Source organism: Plectropomus leopardus, chromosome 18 (genome assembly GCF_026936395.1).
Source record: "Plectropomus leopardus strain MGB_pleo_1.0 chromosome 18, ASM2693639v1, whole genome shotgun sequence".
Lineage (NCBI taxonomy): Eukaryota > Metazoa > Chordata > Actinopteri > Perciformes > Serranidae > Plectropomus > Plectropomus leopardus.
The window spans coordinates 21979784-22007168 of record NC_142193.1 but is presented as its reverse complement, the minus strand read 5'-3'; the positions used below and the strand labels follow the sequence as shown (position 1 = coordinate 22007168).

Genomic DNA, 27385 nt, shown 5'->3' with positions numbered 1-27385 from the left:
CTTCCTTTGGGTGCCCATGAGACGTTGCCAGGGTTACCCACACAGCCATGTCCGTTGTTGTGAAATGTGAGGAGCCCCATGGAGGGACAGGGCTGGCACTGCTTAACTCATTTGGATAGTCGATTAGATGGAAATCCGAAGAGGGCAAACTAGGTCAAGATTTTACCTTTAAGTGGATCAAGAGATTGGAGCTTAACAGTGCATCGTGCTAACTGTCCAAGCAGCTCTCATGTTTGACACCTTTACTTTAAACAGTGAAAAATACCTGGAGGAGATGTCGTTTGTCACCTGCAAACATGACACATATTTTGGTCTTAGCTATCTTCAAACACACTGTGCTGACATCATGTGCAGAGACGGCCATTTGTGGATTATTACCAGGTCATCAAATAATTAGTAGGAAAACAAGGACAGTATTGCCTTTGAATCCTTATTGTAGCATGAAAAAGAGGATTATTGGAGTGGAAGTCTCTATTTGCCCGAAAGACATCTCTATGACTCAAACACCTCATGTTGTTCCTAAACCTGGAGAAAATTAAGTTCAACTTGAAGAGCTTCATCTGGAAAATTTGAGTTTGTTTGGAGCCCTACGATCAATTACATAATTAAATTTAATTAAAGACACTACAGGACAAATGTGTTGACCACTAATACACACTCTGTCAATACATGCCAAAACAAATATTTACAATAATTTGGTTTGATTGATCAAGACAAAAAAAAAAAATGTTGTTTGCACCTTATCAAGTTACAAATTGTTTGCTCCAGAATTTTTTTTTTGGTGCAGTCGTTGTAAAGTGGCACCTTGAACTGTTTGATATATTTACAATATCTATATTTAAAAATATTTAACAGTGAAGTTGTTTTGCTTCCTTTATCAATGACTTACCCACCATATTAAAAAGGAAGGGTTGATTATTATAATTTACTTTTTACACATACATTTTTCTAAATGTATGCGTAAATATATATTTTTATCACTTTTGCTTATTTCACCTTATGTTATTTACTTATTTATTTATTTACTTATTTATTTTGTAATTGCATTTGTAGAGATGTTACTTGGGAGTATTAAGGGGAGCGTTTTTTCTTGTTAAAATGAATAAATACATTCATGAAAAGAAAAAGAAATACAGATTAATATGATTCATATTCTGAATATGTGAAATCACATCACCTATAAGATCTTAACGCTGACAATATGTGTATACTATGAGAAAATTAATCTGACCAAGAGCATAGGTTATGGGCTCTTGCAAAATCAAAATATTATAATGTTGATAATGGGCCGTATACAAATAAAATTGACTTGACGTCTTACCTTGAGCTATCAGGGGACCTCTGTTGTGAGATGGCCCAGACTGATGTTGAACGACAGGATCCATCGGCCCACTGGCTGGCCCCGGGTTTTGGGAGTTTTGGGTGTGGTTCTGTAAAGGAGTAGGCGGCCCGTGATAGGGGTGATTGTGAGAGTGGGGATGGCTGTTGTTGGGGCCTGGAGGGTTATTGCCTCCAGCAGTAACTTTAGCCTGGGACATCCCTGGATTGTTCCTGTCCCACAGGTTGACGGACTTGCTGTAGGTACCAGGGTCACCCCAAGCTGAGGTCCCGTCATCTATCTCCATCTTACGTCGGATTGAAGGTGGGGAGGGCTCTTCCCAGCCTGTAGGCTCAGTGGAGGACTCCTTCTTGCCACCTCCCCAGCTTCCACCCTGCTTCACTGAACTGGAGCCAGCCCAAGAGCCAATGCTTCCTCCCCCACTGCTACCACTGGGCCCCTCCTGAGGTTTCCCCCCCCAACCTTGAGGGCCACTGGGACGCTGGCATACTGGTTCTCCCCAGCCCCCATTTCCTCCAGGTGCAGGTATCCCAGATCCTGAAGAAGACATTCCCCAGCCTCTTGGGTTTTCCTTCCAGCCTCCTGCTTCTCCCTCCCATCCTGGGTTGGTGGGACTCTTTTTGTTCTCTTCTGGTTCCCTCCAGTCTCCTGCATTATTGCTCCCTCCACTGCTGCCCCAGCTGTGGGATGCTTTGGGTTGTTCTCCCCAGCCCTGGGATGCTGCCTTGCTGCGAGAATCCTCCCATCCAGTTGACTTTTCCTCTCCCCAGGATTGACCCCCATTCTTGGGTATACTAGCGGTGGGGCCTCCTGTAGGGGGATTCCCCCAGCCACTGGGACCACCTGGGGGCTTCATGTTGTTGGATGGCTCTCCCCAACCAGAGCTCGCTGGGCTGTTAGCAGCTATGCTTCCACCCCAACCTGAAGCTCCCTGAGAACCAGGCACATCATTTTTGCTCCCAGGGTCAGTCCTCTGAGAGGGGCCCATATTAGCATTGGAGGGCCCCTGGACATCGCTTGGAGTGGTTGGGCCAGAGCCCCATGAGTCAGCGGCTGCATCATTCTTGCGTTTAGTATCGTCCATATCCCAGGAGGTGTGTTGGCGAACAGGGGTCTGTCCCCAGCCGGTGTTACACAACACCCTGGGATCCAGATCCTGGGCAGGTAGCAGAGGAGCTGGATTATCTCTGGATGACGGCTCTCTGTGCTGGGGATGTCCGTCCATGCTGTCACTGCTCCCTTCACTTGCAGCAGCTGTGCTCACAGCTCTGTTCCAAGGACTAGCCTGTGGATCCTGGGGAGGAGAGCTGGGACCATCCCAGCCTCCCTGGGTCTCTTCAGTACGCTGCTTCCCCCAGTTTCCACCAGACTGGTCACTCCAGCCTCCAGAGTTTCCAGTTCCCCCTCCTCCACGGCCCCAGCCAGAGTCCCAGCCAGGTGCCTCCTTAGATGAGGGTGCCTTTGAGTCGCCACTGTTTCCCCATACTGGGCTGCCATCTTCTCCATTGACCTGTGGGCCCCCTGGGGGAGTCTGGCCCATGGGACCCAAGCCTACAGGTGCATTACCCCAGCCAGGCAAGTTGCGGATAGGGCTGGGAGGTTCCTGTCTATTAGTGTGATTTGGTCCATCAGTTTTAAGGTTCTGAGGTTCTGAACTGAAAGACACATTCGTGGACGGGGAGGGGTGTGGCTCTGAGGTGTCAGAGGCCATTATGCTACCCCAGGCGCTGCCGATCCCCGAGGGGTTGCTGTTAGTGTTGGCTCCGGTACAGGTGCTGGTCTGGGCTGGTGGGGGGCCAGTTGGATTGCAGAGGTTGGGTGTAGGTTGAGGAGGTGAAATGGTGTTGGCCCCCCCTGAGCTGCCTCCCCCTGTGCCTCCCCCATCATGCCCCAACATGGGCCAGGCAGACGGGTTGGCATTAGGGTTTAGGTTCAAGTTAAAGTTGGTGGTGGAGGATGATGAAGAAGATCCCCAGCCCCTACTGCCTCCTCCCCCCACTGGGCTGTCACTCTTCCCTTCACTCCCCACTGAGGACTGAGGGGTGCAATGGGAGGGTCCAGGCCCAGAGCCCCAGCTGCGATTGGCTGCAACCTGGCTAGAGAGCATGCTGGTTCCAGTATGATTGGCAGGGCTGGGCCCACTGTTGGCCTTGCTGCTAAGGTGGTTGGCAGGGAAGTGGCCAGTCTGGCTATTGGCCCCCGTGGCCATACTCACTGTACTACAACTACTACTAGTACTACTGCTGCTGCTGCTGCTGCTGCTGGTCAGGCGACCAGGGTCAGTGTCCAAAGGGCATCCTCCTGGAGGGGCCTGGCTCTGGCTGAGGGTAATAGAAGGCCAAGCCTCTGTGTCTTTCTGGTCAATGATCAGTTGATCCCAGCCACTGAGATTGGTGGAAGATGCAGCACTTGTGGCACTCCTGTTGGCTGGCGGGTGTCCCCAGAGGGGATTTTCATACTGGGCTCCCTGGCCACTCTGTGGGGGCAGTTCTGTATGTGAAAGAAGAGAAAAAAAACAGGACATGAGCATGAGCAAGAGAGATGAGAGGTTTAAGTTATGTGCGTCATCACACCCACGTATGCTTAGTAAGGTTGACATAACATGGCAACATATAAGAGGTCTACTTATTGCATACATAGACTTCACAGGATGCTTTATTAGTAAAAATAAATACCGCCCACAGTGAAAATGCAAACAGAATGAGTAATATGATAGCAGCGGGAGCTTAAATTGGAAAATAAACACAACATTTATGCACTCTATTCAAACACCATCTCACAGTTTTTTATACATTTGTTTTCAAATACACTATGACTAAAGCCAGGACTGTCTGATGATGTAAGTTAAACAATATATGGAAATATTCAGTGTAACTACAGATTAAATGACAATGTTGTACTTTAAAAATATCTATGAGATACCCCTTTCCCACCAAAATTAACGAGTGCACGCAGGTTTTTCAAACATGGGTAAACCTGCTAAAAATAGGCCAGTAGAGCAGAGTTGTGTACACGGCTCTGAAGCAGACAAGTATGCCTTTCTGTGTGTGTGTGGGGGGGTTATTTTAGTGTGTCCATTCAACATCACAGACAAGCCAGAGAACAGAGAGTCAGGAGCATGGACAGAGGGCTGTGAAAACTTTACAATGGTTACTTCTCTTTATATATCTCTTACTTATTCAGTCTCTCTTTCAGACTGTGCAGACTAATTTGGATCGATGTTTTAGTGCTGTTTAAGTGGAGACGGCTGGTAATTAGTGGCAGTGTGTCATTGCATCTCGATGGTTAAGGAGCTAAAATTAGCATGCTCATCCAGGTGTTGTGTTTTGATCTATGCCGATTAGAGCCGGAAGCAATAAATACCAATACATTTTTTTAAAAACTTTACCAATATAAATCTTAACACTGAAAATACATTAGATTTCACTGTGGCTGAATGTAACACTATTGATAATAAAAAGTTAACAAATTTAGGGTTTTAATTTAATTTAATTGTAACCCATGGAAAATCGTCTTCATGGAATGTGAACGATGCAAGTGTTTAACATATAAAAATGAGAAGCTCTTACAGTTAACTACTGTATTTTTCGAACTCAGGAATAACAATATTATCAGCACTTGAAAGTGAACATGTACAAAAAAAAATCAACCCTAAGTTTAAGTATTTTTCCTATTTTGCAGAATGAATGAATATTAAATGAGCACCCTTTTATGTCTCCATCTGCTGGTGGGCCATCACAACAACAGTATGCATAATATGATGTTAATTCCACTACAAAAAATACTTGATGATCACTAAAATTAGGTGGGGAAAAATGTATATATTGATAAGAGTAGCGGTTATCTGTCAAATGGGATGTTATATATCGGCATATCAGATATTGGCAAAAAATCCAATATTGTGCATCCCTATTTCTAACATGTCACGCCAAGAAAAACTCTTTTTGGGAACCACATTGGAGGATGTAATCAATGACAGGGGCCATGCAGCTCAGTCACTTCTGACCTCCTTACCATTGCAGTTATGACCTCCATTTGACACAAAGCTCAGACTCCTGCCTTCAGCCTGTCTCCTCACCACCACATCACACTTTATCTGCTCTGACAACCCAAAGTAACGCTTTGGCTTTTCTCTCTTTAGATCTTTGTGAAATGAGCTGAGCGAGCTCCCTGAGGTTCCATATTGCATATGGATTGTGTTGATTTGAATGAAGCCCAGTTGCAGATAATAACCGCCGCATTGATCAACCTGCTGCCACCTCACTGCCTCCTCTCTGCTGTCCCCTGTGCTGGGGGGGGGGGTTGTTGTTTACATGTGCCTTCACATGCATGCTTATTTTGTTTGCAGACTCTGACTCTGTTACAACTACATGAGGGAAGTGGCAGCATTTGTGTCCCACCCCCTGTTTTCAAGCTTACTTTAATGCTTGCAACTAAAGGAGAGAGAGGAGGCAGTGAGAGAGCAGGGGGGAAAAAGAGGGCACTGTGTTTCTGACACACACAGCGCTGTCGTTCTGTAGCGTCACTCCACTGAGAAGTGCAGGACCGCCATTTTCTCAGTCCTGAACTACAGCCAAAAAGGCTCCGAGCTACTGCCTGTGTCTCCGACGTCGCTGCTTTTAAAGCATGCATGTCCCACTCACAATAATAAACGCAAAGCATAAGAACTCAACACTGCACGCCCGAAATGCACTGTCGCTGCAGCTTTAATGTGTAAAAGTGTTCATCCAGACAGAGTGTAAATACAAGCCACCAAAACAACACAGCAGAGGCAGAGAGGAGAGGGAGCAGAGGGAGGCTGAAGAGGAGAGAAGGGGAGATGTGAAACACAGTGGTGAAATACCTGTGGAGAGGTGCCTCCCAACCATCCTGCAAAGAGCTAGGTTTTGTGCGACGCAGCGACCATCCTTGTTTCAATATGTCTGCTCGGCTCGCCAAGCTTCTGAGGCTCATTTTTGAAATGCTGCCAAGAAGTTGCACAGCTCTTGCGCGGCATGAGACAACCCCCCCTCCACCCCTCCCTCCCTTCCTTCCTCATCCCTCATGCTCTGTCCCTCCCACCAACACTGCTTTGGCTGGGTCTCTCCTCTATCTATTGCCTCCCTCTGGCTTTATTTATATCGTGCTCTATTCCTATCCTGACGGAGAATATTCCCCCTCTCTGGAAAAGCACTGAAAGAGGGCTGGGTGGGGGAGGGGATGGGAGCATTGGAGAGATGGAGTATTGCTGGTGGTGGTGGGGGGGGGCTTGGTTAACAGCTGAACGATAAAGCCTGGAGACTTTCATTATGCACTCACGCAGGCATGCAGTAAAACAAAACAAAAGGGGGACTCTTCCAGCCACCCCCCCCAAACCCTCACATCTTTCAACCTTTCAAAACTGTCACTAAATATTTAGCCAAAACCACTCCATCTGCAATTAGCACTGCCGCCCACAATGGAAAGCCTCTTGAATAGCAGTGGCAGGCTAGAGCGAGCAAGGGAAACCTCACAAAAGCCTGCTGCACCCCCTCCGGTGCTGGAATGACAGTTTTCTCACACATGCACGTGTTTAAGTACGAGCAGGCATATCATCGGATCAGACAAGATGACAAATTTTTGTCCACATTTGTGACTGCTAGCCGGGAATGTTGTGATTGTCAGAAGCAGAACCAAACTTTGGTGGTGATTTCTGGGCACGAGGCAAGGACATGAAATGAGCAAGCTGTTATGGATCTGGTGACAGTGCATGATTGGAGCACTGGAGCTACAGGGGGAGGAGGTTGCATAAATCTCTTTTACACTGCCTGTTTGATGCGGGAATATCACCTTAATGTCGCCTCACCGGTCTGTATGTGAGGTGTGATCACAGAATGGGGGGGGCAGGGTTGTCTTACCTGTAAGCCGCCACAGGAGACAGTTACAGCACTGAAACGGTGTTTGTTTGAACAGGACAGCCAGCAGGATGGGGCCATGGGCAGGATGTGTGTAACGTTTTGACTAGGGCTGTACCCATCTGAGAATTATGCCAGTCGAATAGGATTTGACAATTTGTTTTATTTTCCATTCAAAGTTTTAAAGTCTGAATGGGCTCCAAGGGACGTTCAGTGTGACAGCGGCATTCATGTCATGTAGTAAACAAGCTAACAGCGCTAACAATGGGTGGAAAATGTGCAACAACATTTTTTATCGATACTATATATCAACAAAAGTCAGAGAATGTAACCTATTAGCTTGCTGTGAGCTGCAAATTAACCCTAACCCTCTGCAGCAAAATCTGTGGAACAAAACGTCCCCAGAGGTGTACTGCACAGAAAAAAAATTGACCGCTCGACTTGAAGCAATCTTAGTTGACTGACGGTCTCCGACTGATGATTTGAGTCTCCGGCTTTCAAGAGGCAGCCCTAGTTTTGCGTTGTTGTGTTAAACTTCATGGCTCTTTAGCCTCTGCGATGCCGGCATGCTATCTGAAATCAGACACTGGAGCTGGATGATGCCGACGTTGTTTGGTTCTATGTAAAAATGCAAAGGAGGCATAAAGACGGGACTTTCTACCAGCACTACGGTGCGATTTCTGTGTAAAAAGGGCTATAGAGAGACAGCAGAAGAAGACATGTATTAGACTTAATAGAAGACATGTAGAGAGAAGGATAACCGCGACTGGGAGCTTGGCAAAAGAAAAAAAAAAAAAGAGCAGCAGTCCCCTGGATCAAGGCTGGTATTGTTTACAAATGATCCCAGCACCCACGCAACAACACAATAAGTCAATGTTTAGTGGAGAACAGAGTTCCCTTTATGGCTGAGGTTCAGCCCCCTGCGCCTCTCCACTGAGAGGACCTAACATGCGGTGAGGTCATGCCATGCTGCTGCATGGCCGCTCGCTCCTTTGTGTGTTAACATACACACACTGTAGACACTACATCTATTGTGTGGATGTAAACATACTAACAAACAGAACAACACACGCTACTTCCTGAATGCACATAGCAGGCAAACCTTCCTTTCATGCTTTGCTTCAGCCTAACTTTTTTCATTTTACATAACAAGTGGACACATGTATGACATGTAAGCATAGTCAGGTGTGTATGGGGGTGCAAGGGTCAGGTAAAGAGGGATCATGAGGAATAAAATACAAAGACAGAGATGGATGTTGAAAGATGGAAGGAGGAAGTAATCTAGGAGGGCTGTGCGGGCCTCAGCTGGACTGATCCTGGCTTAATGAAGTCCCCGAGGGGCAGAGAGACTGGATGGTACAGAGCTGACAATGCATGCTTCCAGCCAGATGAACGAGCTCTCTGACAGACACACACACACACACACACACACACACACACACACACACACACACACACACACACACACACACACACACACACACACACACACACACACACACACACGCATGCATGCACGTGCACACACACGGACATGCACTTCCCAGGAATGTGCTACCTCTGTATTTAATGATAGCAATCTCTACTTCCCTATTGTTTTTGATTTGGTGCAGTGAAAAAAAAACATGACTATAAGGGCAATAGCACGAATGACTGATTATTCAACTGATGGAAAATTAATTGGCACCCATAAGAGCTTATCAGGGATTAGTCGTTTTTATCTATCATTTGTCAGGCAAAAATGCCAAACCTTCACGTGTTTTCACTTGTCAGATGTAATGATTTAATGCTAAATCATGAAATGATTTAAGCTGGGTCAGATAAAATAAGCAATCTGAATACATCATTTGTGGGCTTTTAGAAATATAATGACCACTGGTCATAATGTTTTGACATTTTATTGACAAAATGATCATAGATTAAACAAGAAAATACTACTCAGATTCACCTATATGAAAAGTATTTTCATTTTAGCATAAGCTACATTTGTTTTTTTACATAATGCATATGTTAGAGAAACTGAAATTATGTAAGAAATGTAAGTATCTTCTACTGAAGATTGTCAAACTTAGTCAGAAATGAGATCATTGAATGATCAAATGATTTTAATGTCTTTAAACCACTGATGTGTAAAAACTTTTTAAAACATTTTTCTCAAAGTATTATTCCAGTGGGCCACTGCCCGCAAATGAAAAAAATACTACCATTATTAGGATTTAGATATTGTGAGTATAAATATCTTATATTCGTAGACTCTGCTGTAGTATTGTATTTCCAGCTTTTTTTTTTCTTTTTTTTTTAAACTTTCTTGTCAAGATGATGTCAGCCTTTGACAAATTTCTTTTTAGTCATCTGCTCCAGGCATGTTATGCAAGTGTTAACATTATGTAGCCTACAGCCACACGTGTCTGAATGCTAATATCAGAATATCAGGGAAGCATGTGATCGTGTTTGCTGACATTGTTAATTTCGCTCTGATTTTGGTTATGGGAAAATTTTTGATAAAGGGAAAATGTGTCCCAATATACTTTTATAAATGAAGCACTGGGGCGCTACAAAGATGCCTCGGCCTGCAAACCACATTCCAGATGTAAGGCAACATGTTTGTTTCCTTCAGATGACAGAAATCGCATCATTTATTTATTTTCAGTGAAAATGCAAAATTGACCATTCTCACCAAAGTTGCAACTCATACTGCAATCGCAATATCTGCCAAAAATAATCACACTAAGATTTTATTAGCATGTTATGCAGCCCTAATTTCAGATCACATTCCTGCTGGAACATGTCCGGTAATTATAATTTTGCTTTAGAGGCGCTTATTAGAGATTTCTCAATATGCTATACTCCATTACAGTCACTCTCCAGCTGCAATGATGGTGCAGAGAAGCTGAGATACAGATTACCTGGAAACACTGACAGTCGCCAAAACGGAGCATTCAGACAGAGGTTGAACACAGGTGTTTCAGCACAGACAGTCTGAGGAAACTGGTTTTTAACACTAACGCATATAAACACGTTCTAGCAAAGAAATCCAAGTATAAACATGAAAACGAGCATAACAGGTCCTCATTAAAGGTCTGCAAGGGTCAAGTGTGATGCCAACATGAGAAAGCAGAACAGCTGCCATTAACTGAAGGCCGAACCAGGAGGATCCTTGTAGGCGCGGCACACAAATAACACTTGGCACCTTTTTGTCACTGCTACTGTCGGGAATATGCTGAAGTAGCACAAATGGTTTGTAGGCTGTTCACTAAATTGCACTCACTCTGGAGCAAACAGCAGCAGCGGCTCAATGACAGGGACTGCACAGAAATATATGCATGACATTCTGTTTTGGATGGACGCTTTCTTTGTGGCCTCTTAGTTGTTAATGCAATGTTATTATCTCAAGGGGAAAGACTAACATAGGGACAAAACATGTCTTTTAAAAAGTACACATCTTAGACATCTGGTTGTCGTGTCGGCCAGTGAGTATCCTCTTTCTCCTCCTCCTCTAAAGGATAAACCAGGTCAAGGGCTTTCTCCAGCATGCCAGTCTTAAAATAGCCTTCTCTCTCACGCCTCTTACATGAAAGAGCCCTGGGATATGGATTGTTAGCCAAGCAAAAGGCAACATTGGGAGAACGCTGTAATAATGGGAAGATTGACAGACTTACATATAATATGTGCAGTCTGACTAATCCTGTCTGCCCTGGAGCCATCGAGGGTATGTGTGAGCTGTGGAGTTGGTATAGCGGAGGTGGAGGAGGTGAACACATGTGCATCAGAGAACAACAAGCACGGCGGAAAGAGCGAGAGCGAAGAGGGAAGAGAGAAAAAAAGAATCAGTGAGCGCTGAACATTTGTGGTTAACAGAGAGCTGATGTTTAATCACATCACAAGACGTCCCAGTCCTCTTTGAGGGGATTCCCAAGGCTCTTTTACAGCATCATCAGCAGACTTAAAGAGCACATCAAGTCTAGCATGCATACACTCTCTCTGTTCCCCACTAGACAAGCTATTAGCACATTAGCTGCACTGTTCTTTCACTTGACGAGGCCTGTTTTACATCAACGTGTTGTTTACTGGTGTCGGCCTCTGTTGTGCTTAGCAAGTACAATGCCGAATGGTTCATAAAACCCTGATCACTGCTTTATGGGCTTTGACAAGGGAGTGTTAGACAAATGCAAAAGGTAGTACCTATAAATCTAAGTGCTATAAGACACATTATAGGAATAGATAATTTGATTAGTTAGGAGCCAAACAAAACAAGTCAGAGAAGGCGGGAGTGGTGCATTATTGCCTTACAAAGCCTAATAAATGCACTTAATTTTGAGTGCATACATAGGGGATTTATCTTAATTGAGGGGATTTATTTACATTCATATGAAATCTGAACTTTTGTCTTGAAAGGCCATTAAAAGCACTCTGGTCGCTGATACTGCTTGCCCTTACAGCAGAGTAATACTGTACATGTCATAGAGGTCAACCGATATTGTTTTTTTTAGGGCAGATACTGATTACTAGTAGTTAATGAGACCAATAACCGTTATTTCGAACCAATATGCATTTACAATAAAAATGAATATCTTTCTGTCAATATTTAAAATTTGGAATATAACAAACTCCAACATAAAACTTTGTTTAAATGCCTTTGGCAATTTTTTAAAAATCAAAACTGGGAACATCATATACAGCTCCCTGTTCCTTGCAACTTTTTTTTAATAAAGTGAAGTGAAAATTTAAATTAAAAAATAAATAAATAAAATTAGCTCCCTGAGAACTAAAATTTCCTCCCGTGGTGACAATTTCTTTACACTTTTTAAATTAATTAATTTTTGTCTGCGATCACTGAAATAAACTGCCGATACAGATCATCTGCAAAATGCCAGATAGTGGCCCTGATAATCGCCCAGGCTGATAATGTGTCAAGCAGAGAAGGGAAACATACTGGTAAGAGCCCAGACACACCAAGCTGACAGTCGGCTTTCGGTCAATGCCGGCTGTCGTTGAGTGCGTGTTGCCCTAGTATTTGTGCAGTGTCCTGCACCGTTAGCACTAGTTGGCCCTTGTCGGCCCTTGTCGGCTGTTTTTCGGTAGTGGAGCCGTTTGGTAAGAGGCATCACTCTTATTGTTCAGCTTGGTGCACAAGTGGAGAAACCGAAGTGAGGAAAGTAAACAAAAGTCAAGAGGGCATGAGATCAAAACAAACTTGTAATCTAATTTTTTTTAAAAAAAAAATCCATTTGGCTCTTTAGCTGTTTGAAATGATTTGTTTAATTTTTCACTGGCGCAAAGTAAATATCATATCATACATATAGCATATTCTTGGTTGTGTTGTTAATGTGCTAACTAGCTATTTGGTGTCCTGTCGGTCTTCCATTTTCCCTTTTTTTAATTCACAAAAACAGACTACCACCACCTGCTTTTAAAAACAGTTATTTCCTCTCACAGAGGTGCAGATCATGCTAGTTCGCCTTTGGCTGCAGTCTTTGTGGTGTGTTCAAATGCTACTTTTTAGCTGAGACACAGGCGACGCAACAGTCTGCCTTTGCCTCCACCAGTTTTTTAAGTTGGTTTGGTATGTCTGGGCCTTATGACTACAGAGGAAGAGAATGTTTGTGTTTATGCACATGTATAAATGTGGACACACAGGCCACGTTTATCAGCCGTGCTTTTCAAGGGAGCCGACATGTGACCGGGTAATGAAAGACGCGGTGAGGCGAGGTGGAGTCAGCGGATGGAGAGAAGAGGGAGAGCTGGGGGAATGAATGCAGCTAGTGTGCTTCTACTGTTAGTTATCTGCAAGAAATGAAAGCAGGGAGGGGGGGCAATCGTTTTGTTAGCCAAAGGTGGCTTAACGTGTTGCGCTCTGAATGCATGTTGAGTAATATTGTTGCATATTTTTCAGACGTGAGGCTTTTTAACATAAGATTGTTGAAAAGACAGATTGTAAACGAAGATAGCGTGGAGCGTGATGCTCCTGTGCAAAACTTCTCTGTGCACCAGTTCAGCGTGCAGTCTCCGTAGAGGTATACATACGAAAATCTCTCACTGGACTCTCTGAGTCTGGAGGGTCCTCCTGTCTGTCTGTCCAAATGTAATCAGTCAGTTCAAAGTCGCTCAGGGAGCAAAAGCAGAGCAGAGCAGGCCTGCCAGCAAGGGGCGGAGAGAAGCAGCAGCTTTTACCGTAAGCCATGAGTCACTTCAGCCCACAGTACTGGACCTCTGCCATGCTCGCTCTCTCCGTCTTTCTTTCTTTCTTCCTTTCTTTCCTTCTCACTCAGTCTTTCTATCAGTGCCAGGTCAGGCCCACTGAGGCGCTCGGCCAACTAGCTCTCTCCATACGGCTCCTCCTCCAAAGACAGGAAATACTGTAGGGCTGGTCAGCAACGCTCGACCAGAGTGGGAGGATGATGATGATGAGAGGGAAGAGGAGGAGGAGGAGGAGGAGGAAGAAAAGAGGACAGGGTAAACATCTCATCACCATGGCGATAGAGCTGCATTCAAACAGCATCAGAGAGGTTGGAAGATGCTCAGATGCACTCATGGTAAAAATCTGTTTTCCTTCCCAGACAATGAAAAGTGCCAAGCGCCCTAAAAAGAATTTTCAACATCATCATCTTCAAAGAGCATGTTACTTTATAAAGACAGAAAGGACCTTTACCACTTGGAAAAACATAAGAACCGGGTTTAGTGTGACATGCAGAGCCACAGGAAGGAAAACAAACACATAGAGAGTTAGCCAGCTGTGTTTACTCTCTATCCCCTACCCCTGTATTCCTCTATCCCCATTTCAAATTCCCAGCCAGGCAGAGGCAGAGTAAAAATAAACAGCAGCACCTGTGATGCAAACACCCTCCAAATGCTCTACAGGTGCATCACTCTTGGGCAAAGCTGATATAAGTCAAACAGCTGTCAGAATGGGCGGTAAATGAGAATGGAAACATCATCCGTACAAATACCCCCATGTGAGACTTTTGCTATGTAGCTGTGCTGATAACAAATGTCTTATTAAAGCTTGTAGAGGCTGCTTGTAGGCAGCGTGTAGAGCCTGCCCAACTTGTGCTGGGCAATTAATCAAGTTTTTATTTTCAATTACTATTTTGGCTTCCAACGATTATGAAAACAAGACAATTGCGACAATATAATTATTGTGCCACATTACATTTCAAAATGATGCTCCTGTTCTGTCCTGCAAACTGGGGACTTTCTTGCTAGATTTAGCAACTTTTAAGATCTCTAAAAAGTGAATACTGACAAATGTAGCAACTTATTCAGGTAAGAAATGTAGTCAAATGTAAGATATATTTTTCCATGCATGCTGCTTAGAATAATTACAGTCCATCACTCTTCTGCAAACAGTGCCGGGTCTCTTCCTCCCCTTTTCCACTGTGTTTATACTATTATTATTATTATTATTATTATTATTATTATTATTATTATTATTAAATTAGCTTTTATTTGTTTTTTAGTTTAATTATATTCATAGTTCATCATTAAAAAGCTATCTAAAAAAAAAAAAGAGTTATGAGTCGCAGGGTGGATAATAGATAAGTGAATCCAATCAAAGCTGATCAAAGTGATGGATAAGAGGAGGAGCTATTTGTGAGTGAAAGCAAACTGTAAGACCCAGTGCAATGACATAAGTTTCACAATCACTGCGCTTGACGTTGTACTGCTCCGTCTCTCCCCAGAGTACGCTCTGGGCTGCGCAAGTGTGGTGCAATGAATAACCAAATGGTAAATATATTCCAATAGTGCCCCTAATGAACAGCCCAGCTCAAAAAATTTAAACTGATTTGTGGCGACAGATGTTTTAATCATGGCGGGCTGTCACAACATATAAATGTGTGGGAAACATGCGTGATGTTTCCTAATTCAATGAGTAATGTGTTAAATAATTGTGATCCCAATATTGACCACAATATCATGCATTCCCTTTAAAACCTTTTGCATAAAAAAAGGAGTAAGAGATAGTGACTGGCCCACAGAGTGTCTTGGCTGACCTGTAGGCTGGCTGGCTGTGGAGGAAGAGGAGCAGGAGGGAGAGGAGTGTATGGCTACTGCTGCTGCAGGTTCAGTAGTGGTGGGACGTCCCGTGGTGGTGAGAGGCAGAGTCCCAGAGGGAAGAGGCTGGCCCCTCTTCAATAGCTGCTTGTGCTCCTGCTGGCGGAAGCGTGGGGGCACCTCTCTTGGCGGGTAGCGCTGCTGGAGCGGAGTCTGGGGCTGCTGTGCTGTCTGCGGCTGACCTCCAGAGGGGGCGCGCTTGCCATTGCCACTGCTTGGGGGTACAGACGGGACGGCACTGGGGTTGACAGGGGGAAGAGGAGGGGTGGGGTCGAGCTTGGCAGAGTCTGGCACTGTAACGGAGGGAGGGTGGTTGGGGTACAGGTAATGAGAGAGCAGAAATGCAGGGATGAGGGAGGTGAAGGAGCATTAGGACAAGCAGAGCTGTTGAGCGCACACTAGTGCCTACACAATAATAGGCTGATTAAGCAAAAAAAATGATGGATTTACCATAATGTTTAACATTTTTAGATCAATTTAAAAAAACTTTTATTTTAGAATTGCTCTTCAAAGATTTCACTTATGTTTTATGACATTTTTACTCATCTAATCCTTTTTTAATATATACCGTATGTATGGCTTTTAGTTCATGTCATTCTCTCAATGTATTGACGTGTTTTGTTTTAATTGTAAAACACTTTGTAACTGTGTTTTGAAAAGTGCTATAGAAGTAAAATTCTTGTTATCATTTAAAGGTGAAAAAACAGCCCAAAAAACAATAGATTACTGTAAGTTGCTGCACTAGCACACATACAATATAAAACCAATCATCAGTGTAGATCCAGTCTTTTCTAAAAGCTGCTGTGGCTGAGAATTTCCTCCACTGCCTCTTTTTAAAGCCACGGTCACTTTTGGATGAGGTTCATAATGTTAAATTCAGAAAGGCAAAAGAGGAGAAATGCACAAGCTTTGCTGTCCCTTCTGGCTGAAGCTCGATTCTCAGCAGCGGTCAGTCTAAACACATGGCTGCTCTTTGGAAAACCAAAGAACTGTAATAATCTCAGGGTGGTACTGTAATAAACCTTCAGCCTTTGGGGATGCCAAGACACACAACTCTCACGGTCTGCCACGGTGCCTTGGCACAGATTAGAAGTGTTGAAGAGGTCAAGTACCAGATAATGGACTAAGATCTGCCTGCTGCATTATTGTGGGCTACTGTCTCCATCAGGACAGTACTGTAAAGAGTGCTCAGCCCCATCAACATAAGCTATTCATGGTTTGTGGCAGGTTATGGCCCCGAAATCATCACCTGTCTACCAAAGCTGTTAGTTATTAACTTCTCATGTGGTTGCTTAAGCAAAGTGCCCATATCCCACTGGCTTTAGTTACCATTAACAACAGTGTGATTTTCTCTCTCTCTTTCACTCACACTCTCACACACACACACACACACGCACACACACACACACACTCTTAGACATACAATTTTTGCCACTTGGGGGGAGCAAACACAAGTTTTGAACACAACACTGACATAGCTAACTTGTAAGGGCCCTGACACACCAAGCCGATGGTCGGCTGTTGGTCAATGTTGGGCCACCGTGAGTGTCTTTCGCCCTAGTTTTTGTAGCATGTCCTGCAGCATTAACGCTAGTTAGCCATGGTACGCTGTTTTCGGCAGATACATGTTCAGCTAAGTGTATGAGAAGAGAAACAAAGTGAGGAGAATAAACAAACAAAGTCAAGACGGCTGAGATTGAAACAAATTTGTTCTATCAGGTAAGTTTTTTTAAACCATAGAGCTCTTTAGTAGAAACAATTCAGGATTGTTTGTGCTACTGTTCACTAGTGCACAGCAAATATTATTTGTTCTTTTAACATCAGGTTGTGTTGTTAATGTGATAACTAGCTAACTAGTGTCTTGAACCTGTCCTGCTGGTCTTTCTGTTTCACTTTTTGAATGATACAGACTGCCGCCGCCTGCTGGTATGGAGAGTTATTTCCTCTCATGCAGATGCAGAACGTGCATGCTAGTTGGTCGTTGGCTGTAGTCTTTGCGGTATTTAAGTGCAACTTCTTGGCCAAAACACAGACCGCAGGAGGCCATGCAGCAGTAAATCTTCATCACCACTAGTTCTTGGATGTCAGTTTGGTGTGCCTGGGCCAAGACTTGCAAACAGCTGCTTCTTTACACACCCAGCAGTTACAAAGCACTTTATAGGTCAATATGAGTTGTTTCTGGCCACCTAAGCAATGTACTCCAATATTCGATCTCTTTTGGCTCTGCTTTTGGTCTCCACCAACTCCTGAGAGAAACATGTGGCTCTTTTAGCAGCTCCACTATGTTTGCCACTTTTTTTTTGTTTTTGCTGAAAAAAGCTGCCTCCTGTGGCCAAAAACAATGGTACAAGACCAGTTAGAGTAATATAATATTATTTCAGTGTTTAAGCCAACAAAAAGTGCTGCTCATTTTATGTGTGGTTTTCAACATAAAACTTGGCAAAATGTCATCAGTGCATGTGTGAGTACTTTTTGGACATTTTCAGCTCATTTTAAAAATACCGCGGTAATACTGACAGCTGTGATAATTTTGGTCATGATGTAAAATTTTCATACTTTTTCATCTCTACTCCACATTGAAAGCTGCATGCCGTAAACAATAAATGTCATTTCCTTTATAAACAATGCGTCAAAAAAAGCCAAAGCTGTTAAGTGTGAAGTCCTCAGCAGGCTAATAAACTGTAGCTGAATGTGGAAGTGTAAGGTTAGAGGTCACCACTAAGTCAAACAGGATGAACGGCTCGGGGTCACAGAGCTGCTGCTGGGTGAGATGCATCATGGGACACAAAGCACACCGGATAATCACCTCAGAACATTTCATTACATAATAGAATAAGCTGGTAAACTAGAATGTAAACAGGATGGAAAAAAATGCGTTTAAAACCTACAAATACTGCACAAGAACAAAACCTAACATCAGCTGACGGGACATAATGTGCACTCAGCCAAGATGGTATTTGGAGTTCTTGTTGTTAATAAAATACAGGAGGAGGAAAGAAGAGATAAAAACCTTGTCAAGGCAGAAACCAAAAGAAAAAGAAAAATCTTTGCGTGGCCTAAATGAGTTACAAAGAGCAGCGCTTCGCCACTGGCTGCCGTCCCGAGTGTGCAGTGAAGCAATGAATAACTCGCACACATGCGGCCAACCCCGACACACACAAAAACAAAGAGTTATGTAATGCTGAGGCCCACACTGAGGGGAGAGGACAGGATGGTGTTGTGGAATATACATTCACACAGCCCTGACAGACATGTTCGCTCACATGTAACAACCAATTACTTCTCATTTTGCTGTGTATGTTTGTGTCAGTCATGCATGTGTGTGGGGGGAGTTTCCTATGTAATTTTTGCCCCCAGTACCGCAACCCCTCTATAAGCTGCAACCGTCTGCATGGTCTGATCCAGTTTCACTTGCATCTGTCTGCGTGTCTCCCTCGCCCTGCAGCTCAGGAATCAGGGGGGAAGCTCTAGAGCTGGAGCTCGCCTCTCATCGGATTTCTCTACATCTGCTCCATTTCCTCTCCGCTCTGGTACTTCATCCCTCCCCACCTTCCAGTACTCTCCTCTCCCTTTCTCCTCCATTCACTGTGATCTACTATTATCCTCTTGTCACTATTACTCTAATAGGGGCGGCAGATAATTCCCGGCCAATTCTCCCCGCTGATTTTACGAGGTGATTTCCTCTTTAAAAACAGAGGACTTTGTGGTTGTGCCACAATGTGTAATAATAGTTATGAAGGCGATCGTTATGCAGTTGGGACTCTCTGATGTGTGACGTAGATTCTTCTGGAAGCTGGGGGAAGGGGGAAGCTGGCTGGCTGCTCTGTCAGCCAATCAGAGGGAGGGAGAGCGAAAGAGAGAGCTGACGTACAGGAGGAAGGGAAGGAGGCAGAGCAGGGAGGGTAAGTGATGAAGAGAATGGTGTGTGTGTGTGTGTGTGTGTGTGTGTGTGTGTGTGTGTGTGTGTGTGTGTGTAAGACAGTCTCCACCCCCTTGTGTGCTCCACTGTAAGCTTGAGTCTCACTGCCTGAAACCAGCTCGGCTCTAAATCCGCTTAAAATTAGAACACTATTTTCCTATAGTGTGCCACACTGCTCTGAATACGACTTCTTCCGACAATGGCACGAGTGCTTAACATTTAGTGACTGACGCAGCAAAGCAAAAAACTGTTCTAACGAATGCGACTGTGTCATAGATTAAATCTGGTAACAAAGGAGATCAGGAGATATAAACAGACAAGTAAACATCACTGGCATAAGGTGGGGCTTATCAAGCATGAATCTCACAAGGCAGTGCTTTGCAGAAAAAAAATGATATACAGTAAGAAGAGATCTAAGTCACTTGTTCTGACAGCCTATTTGCAAAAACACAGTCCTCAGCTGTGCGAGTGCACAGGAGAATTCCCAGTTCATCAAAGATGCACATCAAACTGTGGCCTTGGGGCTGTTTGCGCTTCATGTAGAGGAAGAAATTCCATTTTCCACTTTAAAGGGGTCTTAATTTTATGACAGAAAAAATGATAGCATGTTACCCTGACTGTTAAAGACCTAGAGGTTTGGGAGAGGGATAGGAGGTTGTCTGGGAAGATATCAGAGAGTTGATGGAAAAGGTGGGGAAAAAGGAGAGGGTGGAGAGCATTGATGTTCCCTCCTGTCTGCCTCTCAGGGGAAACTACAAAAACAAGCCACATGACCTTGAAGATAAAGGATCCTTCTGTGTGAGAGCTTTATGAGCGGAGGTCCAACTGTTCAGGACCAAGATCCTCATATTTTCACAAGAAAGACTAGCCCATGCACATACCATGTAAAGCACTGGTGCATTTCAGTCACATGCCTCACATTGACCTGTTGCAAAACAATTGCAGTTATTTTCACAAGCGAAATACATGAATTTCATCACTAGGGGTGGGGGAAAACACAATACAGCACGGTATCATGATATTTTGTGTGTCAATATTGTATCTATAAAAGGACACATTGTATTGATTTCTTTAGTATGTAATTTATGAATATTAAAATACAAACTATACTTTTGGTAGCCTGCCACATTAATAAAATTAGTTGATTTTTAAGTCAACTTGATACATTTTGTTGCAATCGAAAAATGATTGATGCAAGAAAAAAAAAGATATTGACAAATATTTCTTTTGGCGACATAATTTACAGCAGAAAATGGTAATAAGTTGCAACATATTGCATTGTATGTAATCGCAATACTCAGAATATTGTGATACCTTTAAATCACAATATTATTGTTATGTGACAAAAGTATCGGGATAATATGGTGATATAGGGATTCCCACCTCTACAAATGACACACTAATTGTATATGGGGTATCTAATATCAGCCGATATCACCACTGATTTAGGCCTGTCACAATAACTACTTTGATTGGGAGATGTATTGTTCCGGAAATAATTGGGATAAACATTAATATTTTGAGACTATTTTATGCCACTGATATCTGATAACAGCATTTAATGCAAGTATCAAAGAGCAAATATAACAGAAAAAAGTGATGCCTCCTGCAGCTAATAGACAAGCTTAGCAAAGGCTTCAGGAGAACCCCAGTTACCTCCGTAACCTGACCAGTGTGCTTCAGTCGGCTCTCAGGATGGACGGCCTGGGGGCCATGCAGTTTGCAGGAGGTTTTATGGAGAGGATGAAGTTGTTGGAGGGTTAAATTACAAACGACAGACTTCTGGGCTTGATGCCAGGGGTTGAAAAGCTAACGACTATCAGGGATATGCCTCTTCCACTCCAAAGGTGCTGCTGCAGGCTACCTGTAAACTAACATTACGCTGCGTCGTCTACTGAAGTGTTATTATTTTTCTTTGGACTCGTGCAAGTAGGCGGGGAAAAAGAGGAAAAATTGCTGCACCCAAGTCTTATAACTGTCCAAAAAACTCTGCTACATTTCCTGGCATAATATTGGTTAAAATGTTGTTAAAATTCTTACGTGGTTAAACACGCATGTAAACATAACGAGCAATATTGAGCTTAGCAAAATGATTAATGTCGTATCTATATATTGTACGATAAGTCGATAGCTGTTGTGAAGGGCCTACACTGATTATAAACTCAAGCTGCCTTAAATTTTTATGAACAACAAGACATTAAAACAGAGGACGCTGCTGAGCCAACAAAAGATGCTCCTCATACGAGCATTTATTTCAACATTTTCAACTGAGGAGGCATTTTCCTCTTGCTTGGGAAATTTTAATATTGTGCAGAGAGCATGCCATTTGACAAGCTTCTGCAGCTTCAAATGTGGACCTGAGTTAAAGTGCTTGAGAGATGGATCACTGCCGATTCCAATACAATCAGTCTACCTAGAGGTTTAATAATAGCACCGTGCTGACTTTGCTTTCCATTCAATGAAGTGCATCGCCCTGCTCTTAGGTGGGGTATACACAGATATGCCTGCAAAGGTTCAGTTTGTTAGTGATTATAAGCTTTCAGCAGCTGAGCTTTTAATCAGGCAAGTTATGGCCTGAATGGACCTTTTACAAACTACAAAAAGAACATCTTGTTCCTCTAAACCACATTGCTGTTGCTCAATGTCCAGTAGGATGCATGCCTCTACTCTAACAAGGTTCGCTGGCTTCTATCACACAAGAGTCCATTGTTTTACAGATGTGATCATTTGTCTAATAGAATGGCAGCGCGCACACAAATTCTGCATAAGCTAGAGTTGTAACAATTAGTCAATTAGTGATCAAAAATTACTTGGCAACTGTTTTGGTAATCAAATAATTACTTTAGTAATTTCTGAAGTCCAATATCCGTTTGTGGGTTGGTATTTGATTTTCAATTTTGTGATTCTAATTTTTTTTTTAACAATAAAGAAATTATAAATAAACATGAAAGTCAATTTTCTCTGCGCATTCATTTATTTGTGATAGACCGCCATGATAAAACACATCTGCAACATACTGATTTTGGATTTTTGGAGCCAGACTGTTTATTCGAAGGGTTATTGGTAGGTATATACCAGTTATGCACTGCACCACATTCATGGAGCGCAGAGCTTAATCTGGACACAGACGGAGCAGCAGAGCGTTAAGCACAGTGAAAGTGAAACTAAAAGTTTGGTTCCGTCGATTTGATTTGAGCAACTGTGGATCGACGGATCATTTATCCACCCTGTGAATGACACTTCACAAACTGATTTTTGCATTTGGAGCCAATTATCATGGGCACTTATATAAGCCTATAATTTAAGAAAAATTCCAGAGCTCTTACTGAGTCATGTTCAGCACCCCCTCCCCCCGGGCCCAAAGCTTTTAACATTTGCTGTTGATTAGCCACCCCCAAAAAAGGGCAGCCCTACATTCCTACATTTTGACATTTTGTTGGCAAAACAATGAAACAATTTGGGGAAGATTTGTCAATAATGAAAATAATCGTGTACCATAACAAAGCTCAACAAATAATAAAAACAGAGACGTAACAAAATTGCAATTCAGGAATCTGGATGATGCCGATTTAGTTACCCAGATTAAATAAAAACTGAAACAAAAACACAAAAAGGAATCTCTTTCTTGAGTAAAAATCTCTCTTTAATACATTCCCTCTCTTGAGCACACTGTATTTAGAGTGTATCTTATATCTGGTGTTGCTGCCAAAGTGTCACACTACACTACTGTAATTGAAGCAAAAAGGAAAACATGGAAATTACTAGATCCCTATCGGATGTCTATTTAAGAAGAGGCAGTAGGAAGAGTATCAGCGAATCACGAGCGAGGAAAGAAGGCATGTCTTAAGGGTTTCCATGTCATTCCTCCTGTGGGCTTTAAAATGTGAGCAGCGAGCCTCACAAGAGAGAAGATTAAAGGGCTTAATTAGAAGTGAATAAATATGACACTGTAGTTAAGAGGGAAAACCCTCCCTCGCTGCATCACATTCAGCACAGACAAAAATGCCATTTAAAAGCACTTGATGTCTGATAGCACAGCGTGAAGAACACAAGGCTAAATAGGTCAGAGCATTTATCAGCTGGTAACTAGATATCTGAGTGGTGCAACATAATAGCACACCTGAGTGGTATAACATACTGCAAGTCAACACCAGTTACTCTCACCAGCGACAATCACGCTCATCTCTTAAAGTGTTTTTAGGACTAATCTCAACATGCAGAAACATCACCACAAAATCAGGATGACAGACTAGAGGACGGTTTGTCTGTGTCTACTGCTCTCTTAAGACAAGTGGATGACAGAAAGCTTCTCCACACTCATGACTCCCGTGTCTCTGGCCCTTTGTGCCGACAGCTGCAGGTGGACCAGATTCCAGTCTGTTATGATTTAAAGGAAGTGAGGTGTGAATGAGAGTGGAACGTCCTGTCCTCCTGACCGGGGCAGCAACCGCTGGAGTCGACTGCAATATTGGCGTCATACAAAAACTGAAAGAGGCAGCAGTTTTTTTTAAAATGTCACACACACCTATACTGCACAAAGGTAAATGTGAGATTTGGTAATATTGTGTCTACCGCAGGAGCTATTTGGGGCACGCTATGTAGCAAATCAGTCAATTCTCACTAGAGACGCACGATTTTGGATTTTTTTTTTCAGATATCCGATATGCCGATATATAACAACAAATCTGGCACATAACCAATCCCATATCAATATTGCCTTTTTTCCCCACCTAATTTTAGTGATTGTGAAGTCTATTTTTTAGTGGAATTAACATTAACACCACCAGTAGATGGAGACATAAAATACAATGCTTTTCAGTGTGTAGTATTCATTCATTGTACGAAATAAAATAAAAATTTTTTTAAATATGTTGGAAATAATTTCATTAACTTTTTTTTCAACCAGCATTTGAAATTTTAAGCAGCAGAAAAGCAGAAGTTAGTGCACTTCAATATCCATTCATCAAAATTAATATGGTAATTTTGATATTCAACATTATCGCATATTTCCTCAAATCATGAGCTCCTAATTTTTAGACATCTTTTGTATAATCACAGATTTGCCTGTGTAAACATATTCTCTCTGCCATGACCATCATATTATCACTCCACATCACAGCTCCCTTCACAGAAATTCTCCATAAAACACCTTTTAATTCACAACTTATAATGCAGCTTAATGTAATATAAAGACACATTTCTGTACCATTAACCTCCATTTTTAGTAAAAAATTCAGGGGCATCGCACTAACTTAACTATCCAACATCTGTGTGGACCTTCAGATCAAACTGCACTTGAAAAGACAGAGAATAACTCATAAACTCATATTCGCAATTTATGGTTTACCACTCCACAACAGAAGAATCCAGCCGTTACTCCTGTTGCTCTTTAAAATGTGGTTTATCATCGCCGCTGCACTGCTGCATCCATTTAAGCCGCGCTCCTTGAGATGTAGAAGAGGCGTTGACGATGACAAGCAGCACACTGGTATAAATTCCCCCCTGATCACACCACAATTTATGACTCTCCAACACAAAGCGCTGGGCGTAATTAAGCGAATGTGAAACGGCAAATTAATCCGTTATGAAATTACTGCCATGACACTACTTTATAATAATGTTATCTTTTATTGCGCTATGTAAATTTGCGCCTTGATGTGTATGTATGTTGTGCCCTATCTTTTATAGTGATAAAAATGCACGGCGTGAACAGAGACACAATAGCTAATTAACCCTTAGAAATTAACTCCAGTACAGCTTGTTGATGGCAGAGGGCCGCTGCTGTGGTGACACATAGGAAATGACACGCTGCCTGGCACACATATAAAAGGTCTGTCTCTACTGCGGCACTGACCTATACTGAGTAAACAATAGCTATATGGGTTTTTATTTTCATGCAAGTTTTAAGTTTGAACATATTCAGGCATCCGTACATGTGCGCAACATGTCATGGTGAGACAATTTTACATGTTACATGTTTATTTTAGGGTGCTTTTACACATGTAATTGAGTTCATTTGGTCCGGACCACGGAAAAAACAAACATTGTTGCCTTTTAGTTCTGGTCCGGTTTGTGTATACACCAGCTGTTTATTTCAGTTAAATGGACTGTTTGGTAACTGTCATCTTGAATCATCAGAAATTAAATTCTGGTTCCTGACAGGAGGTCCAGCTGCACTTTAATGTGCGTTATCTGTTTATCAATCTATTCTTGTGTTGTGCTGACCACAAAAATAAATAACTGATTAAGTGTAGAGACTGCTACTTGACCTCATTTCATGAATAATGAGTAACATGTTGAAAGACTATCGACTTGCTCAGACTGCCAGTCCAAATACGTTTATTGGAATATCCAGATTGTATCCAGACTGATTATTGGACGGTAAAAAAAATAAACAAATAAATAAATAAAATGAGATTCCGACATCTTCCAACAGATGTGACTCAGTCCCGCTGCTCTGGCCTCTCAAATCAGATTTCAAAGTATCTTTTGCATCACTTGCTACATAATACACAATGACAAGGTCAAATCCAGGGAGACAGCAAGGCTGAGCATAAGCCACGCTGCTAATAGCAGAGCACAAAAACATATAGAGCTAGGTATCGTTTAAAAAAATTTCGATACCAGTAACAATACCAGTACCCTTAAAGTGATACTGATACCAATAAATTGCTTCATTTGTGATCTTTCTCTCTATTTCATTCCACACCCATTATGAGAACCGAAGCCTCTGTTTGTGCTAAAATCACATATCTACTACTAAAATAAAACTTTCGCTGAGTCCCTTTTGCCTTCAACCCACAAAACAAAACACACTGGAGTCTGCCTGGCAGCGCTCACAATCTTGTTGTCCAGCTCAAACAGACAGCTTTTACGCCATCCGAAAAGAGCCATACCAACCACGTAACTGCACCAGCTTAGATGTTAAAGCATTGTTATCTGTATTTTGGAGGTGAATGTGCTAAGTGTGAATTGCTTCTGAAATTCATAACATTCTCAGCGTGAGTCAGCGAGGCAGAGGGGTCTGTGTGGTACTTTTGAGTAGCAATCTAAAACTATATGAGTAAAACCATATGTGCGGGTTTGCACAAGCACACAATGTACATATGCTGCTGCTGTGTGCCTGTCATTGAAGGGGACTGGTGAAGTAAGAGTGTGTTTCTGTCTGTCTGTGTGTGTGTGTGTGTGTGTGTGTGTGTGTCTGAGAAGTGAGCCTGTAGAAGTAGCCTACAAAGGGCCCCCTCAGCTGTGCCGGCAAACAGGAAACTGGCGTGCATTCTCACAGTTTCACATGGCTCCGTCTGTTTCTTCTGCTCTCGCATGCCCTTTTCTAGCTTTCTCAAATCAACCAAAGGCACTGCGTTTTAGCAGCCGCCTCCCTACACTTTGCACAAATGTAACTACAACAACTCATGCCGTCTCTTTCCTCACAGCCCACCTTCTTCTTCTGCTCCCTTTTCCCTCCTGCTGGTCCCAGAGCGGGCCTCTCTGCTAGACTAGACAGGAGGTGGTGTAGTGTTACTATGGAGCTCGGGGTCTTCCTGGAGATCTCCTGTGTATGGATGCCTGTTTATGCAGCCTACGCGCTAGCCCTGTCCTCCTAATTAGTTCCCCGTGTACCCCTCATTAGTATCAGATATAATCTGTCTCTCTTAGTTACGAAGTCACTCATTATGTCATAAATGGGATTTTTTGACAATCTATTGTTTTTATGGTCTTTTTATGGTGAATGAGCCATTAGTTTACACTCATTAAAAGTGAAATAACAGTCACATATCTGGCATTGAAATAATACTAATTAACATTGTTTGATTTGAAATGAGCTCTAAGTTTTAAGAGATTCTACTGCATCTCTGAGTGAAATTTATTAGTGGTGAAACAATAATAGTGACATTTTTTCCAATTTAATTCACCGAACAATTCAACTATCTGGTTTGTAAATATATATATAAATATATATATATATATATATACATTCCACAGCTGAAGCAAGATTATTATTATAGTAAGATTTAGGGCAATATCTTAGCAGAAATGGATCATAATATAACAAAGTTTGTTTTATTTAGTTTAAAATCACCTAAAATAAGAATTGCCGTGTTTTCATTACCTTACAGTGAGCCATTTATAGCTACACAGCAGCGGGTCATCACCCACAGAGTCTGCCATGCTGCACTGCCATGTTTATACAGTAGCCCAGAA

The 27385-nt window shown here is 42.7% G+C and overlaps 1 protein-coding gene across 9 annotated transcripts in view; it reads right to left on the bottom strand.

Annotated features, from left to right (window-relative positions):
* The window catches only part of tnrc6c1 (trinucleotide repeat containing adaptor 6C1), a 62251-nt gene that overhangs the window by 18259 nt on the left and 16607 nt on the right, over window positions 1-27385 (bottom strand). For 6 of the 9 annotated variants that reach the window (XM_088069292.1, XM_088069287.1, XM_088069289.1 and 3 more), the window contains exons 4-5: window positions 15204-15557; window positions 1322-3829 (exon numbers count right to left, since the gene is read on the bottom strand). In XM_088069292.1, coding sequence (XP_087925418.1) covers window positions 1322-3829; window positions 15204-15557 — 2862 coding nt within the window. Of the gene's footprint in view, window positions 1-1321; window positions 3830-6182; window positions 6341-15203; window positions 15558-27385 lie in introns of those variants that run through there. The other 3 variants (XM_088069294.1, XM_088069293.1, XM_088069295.1) reach the window with 2 other exon arrangements.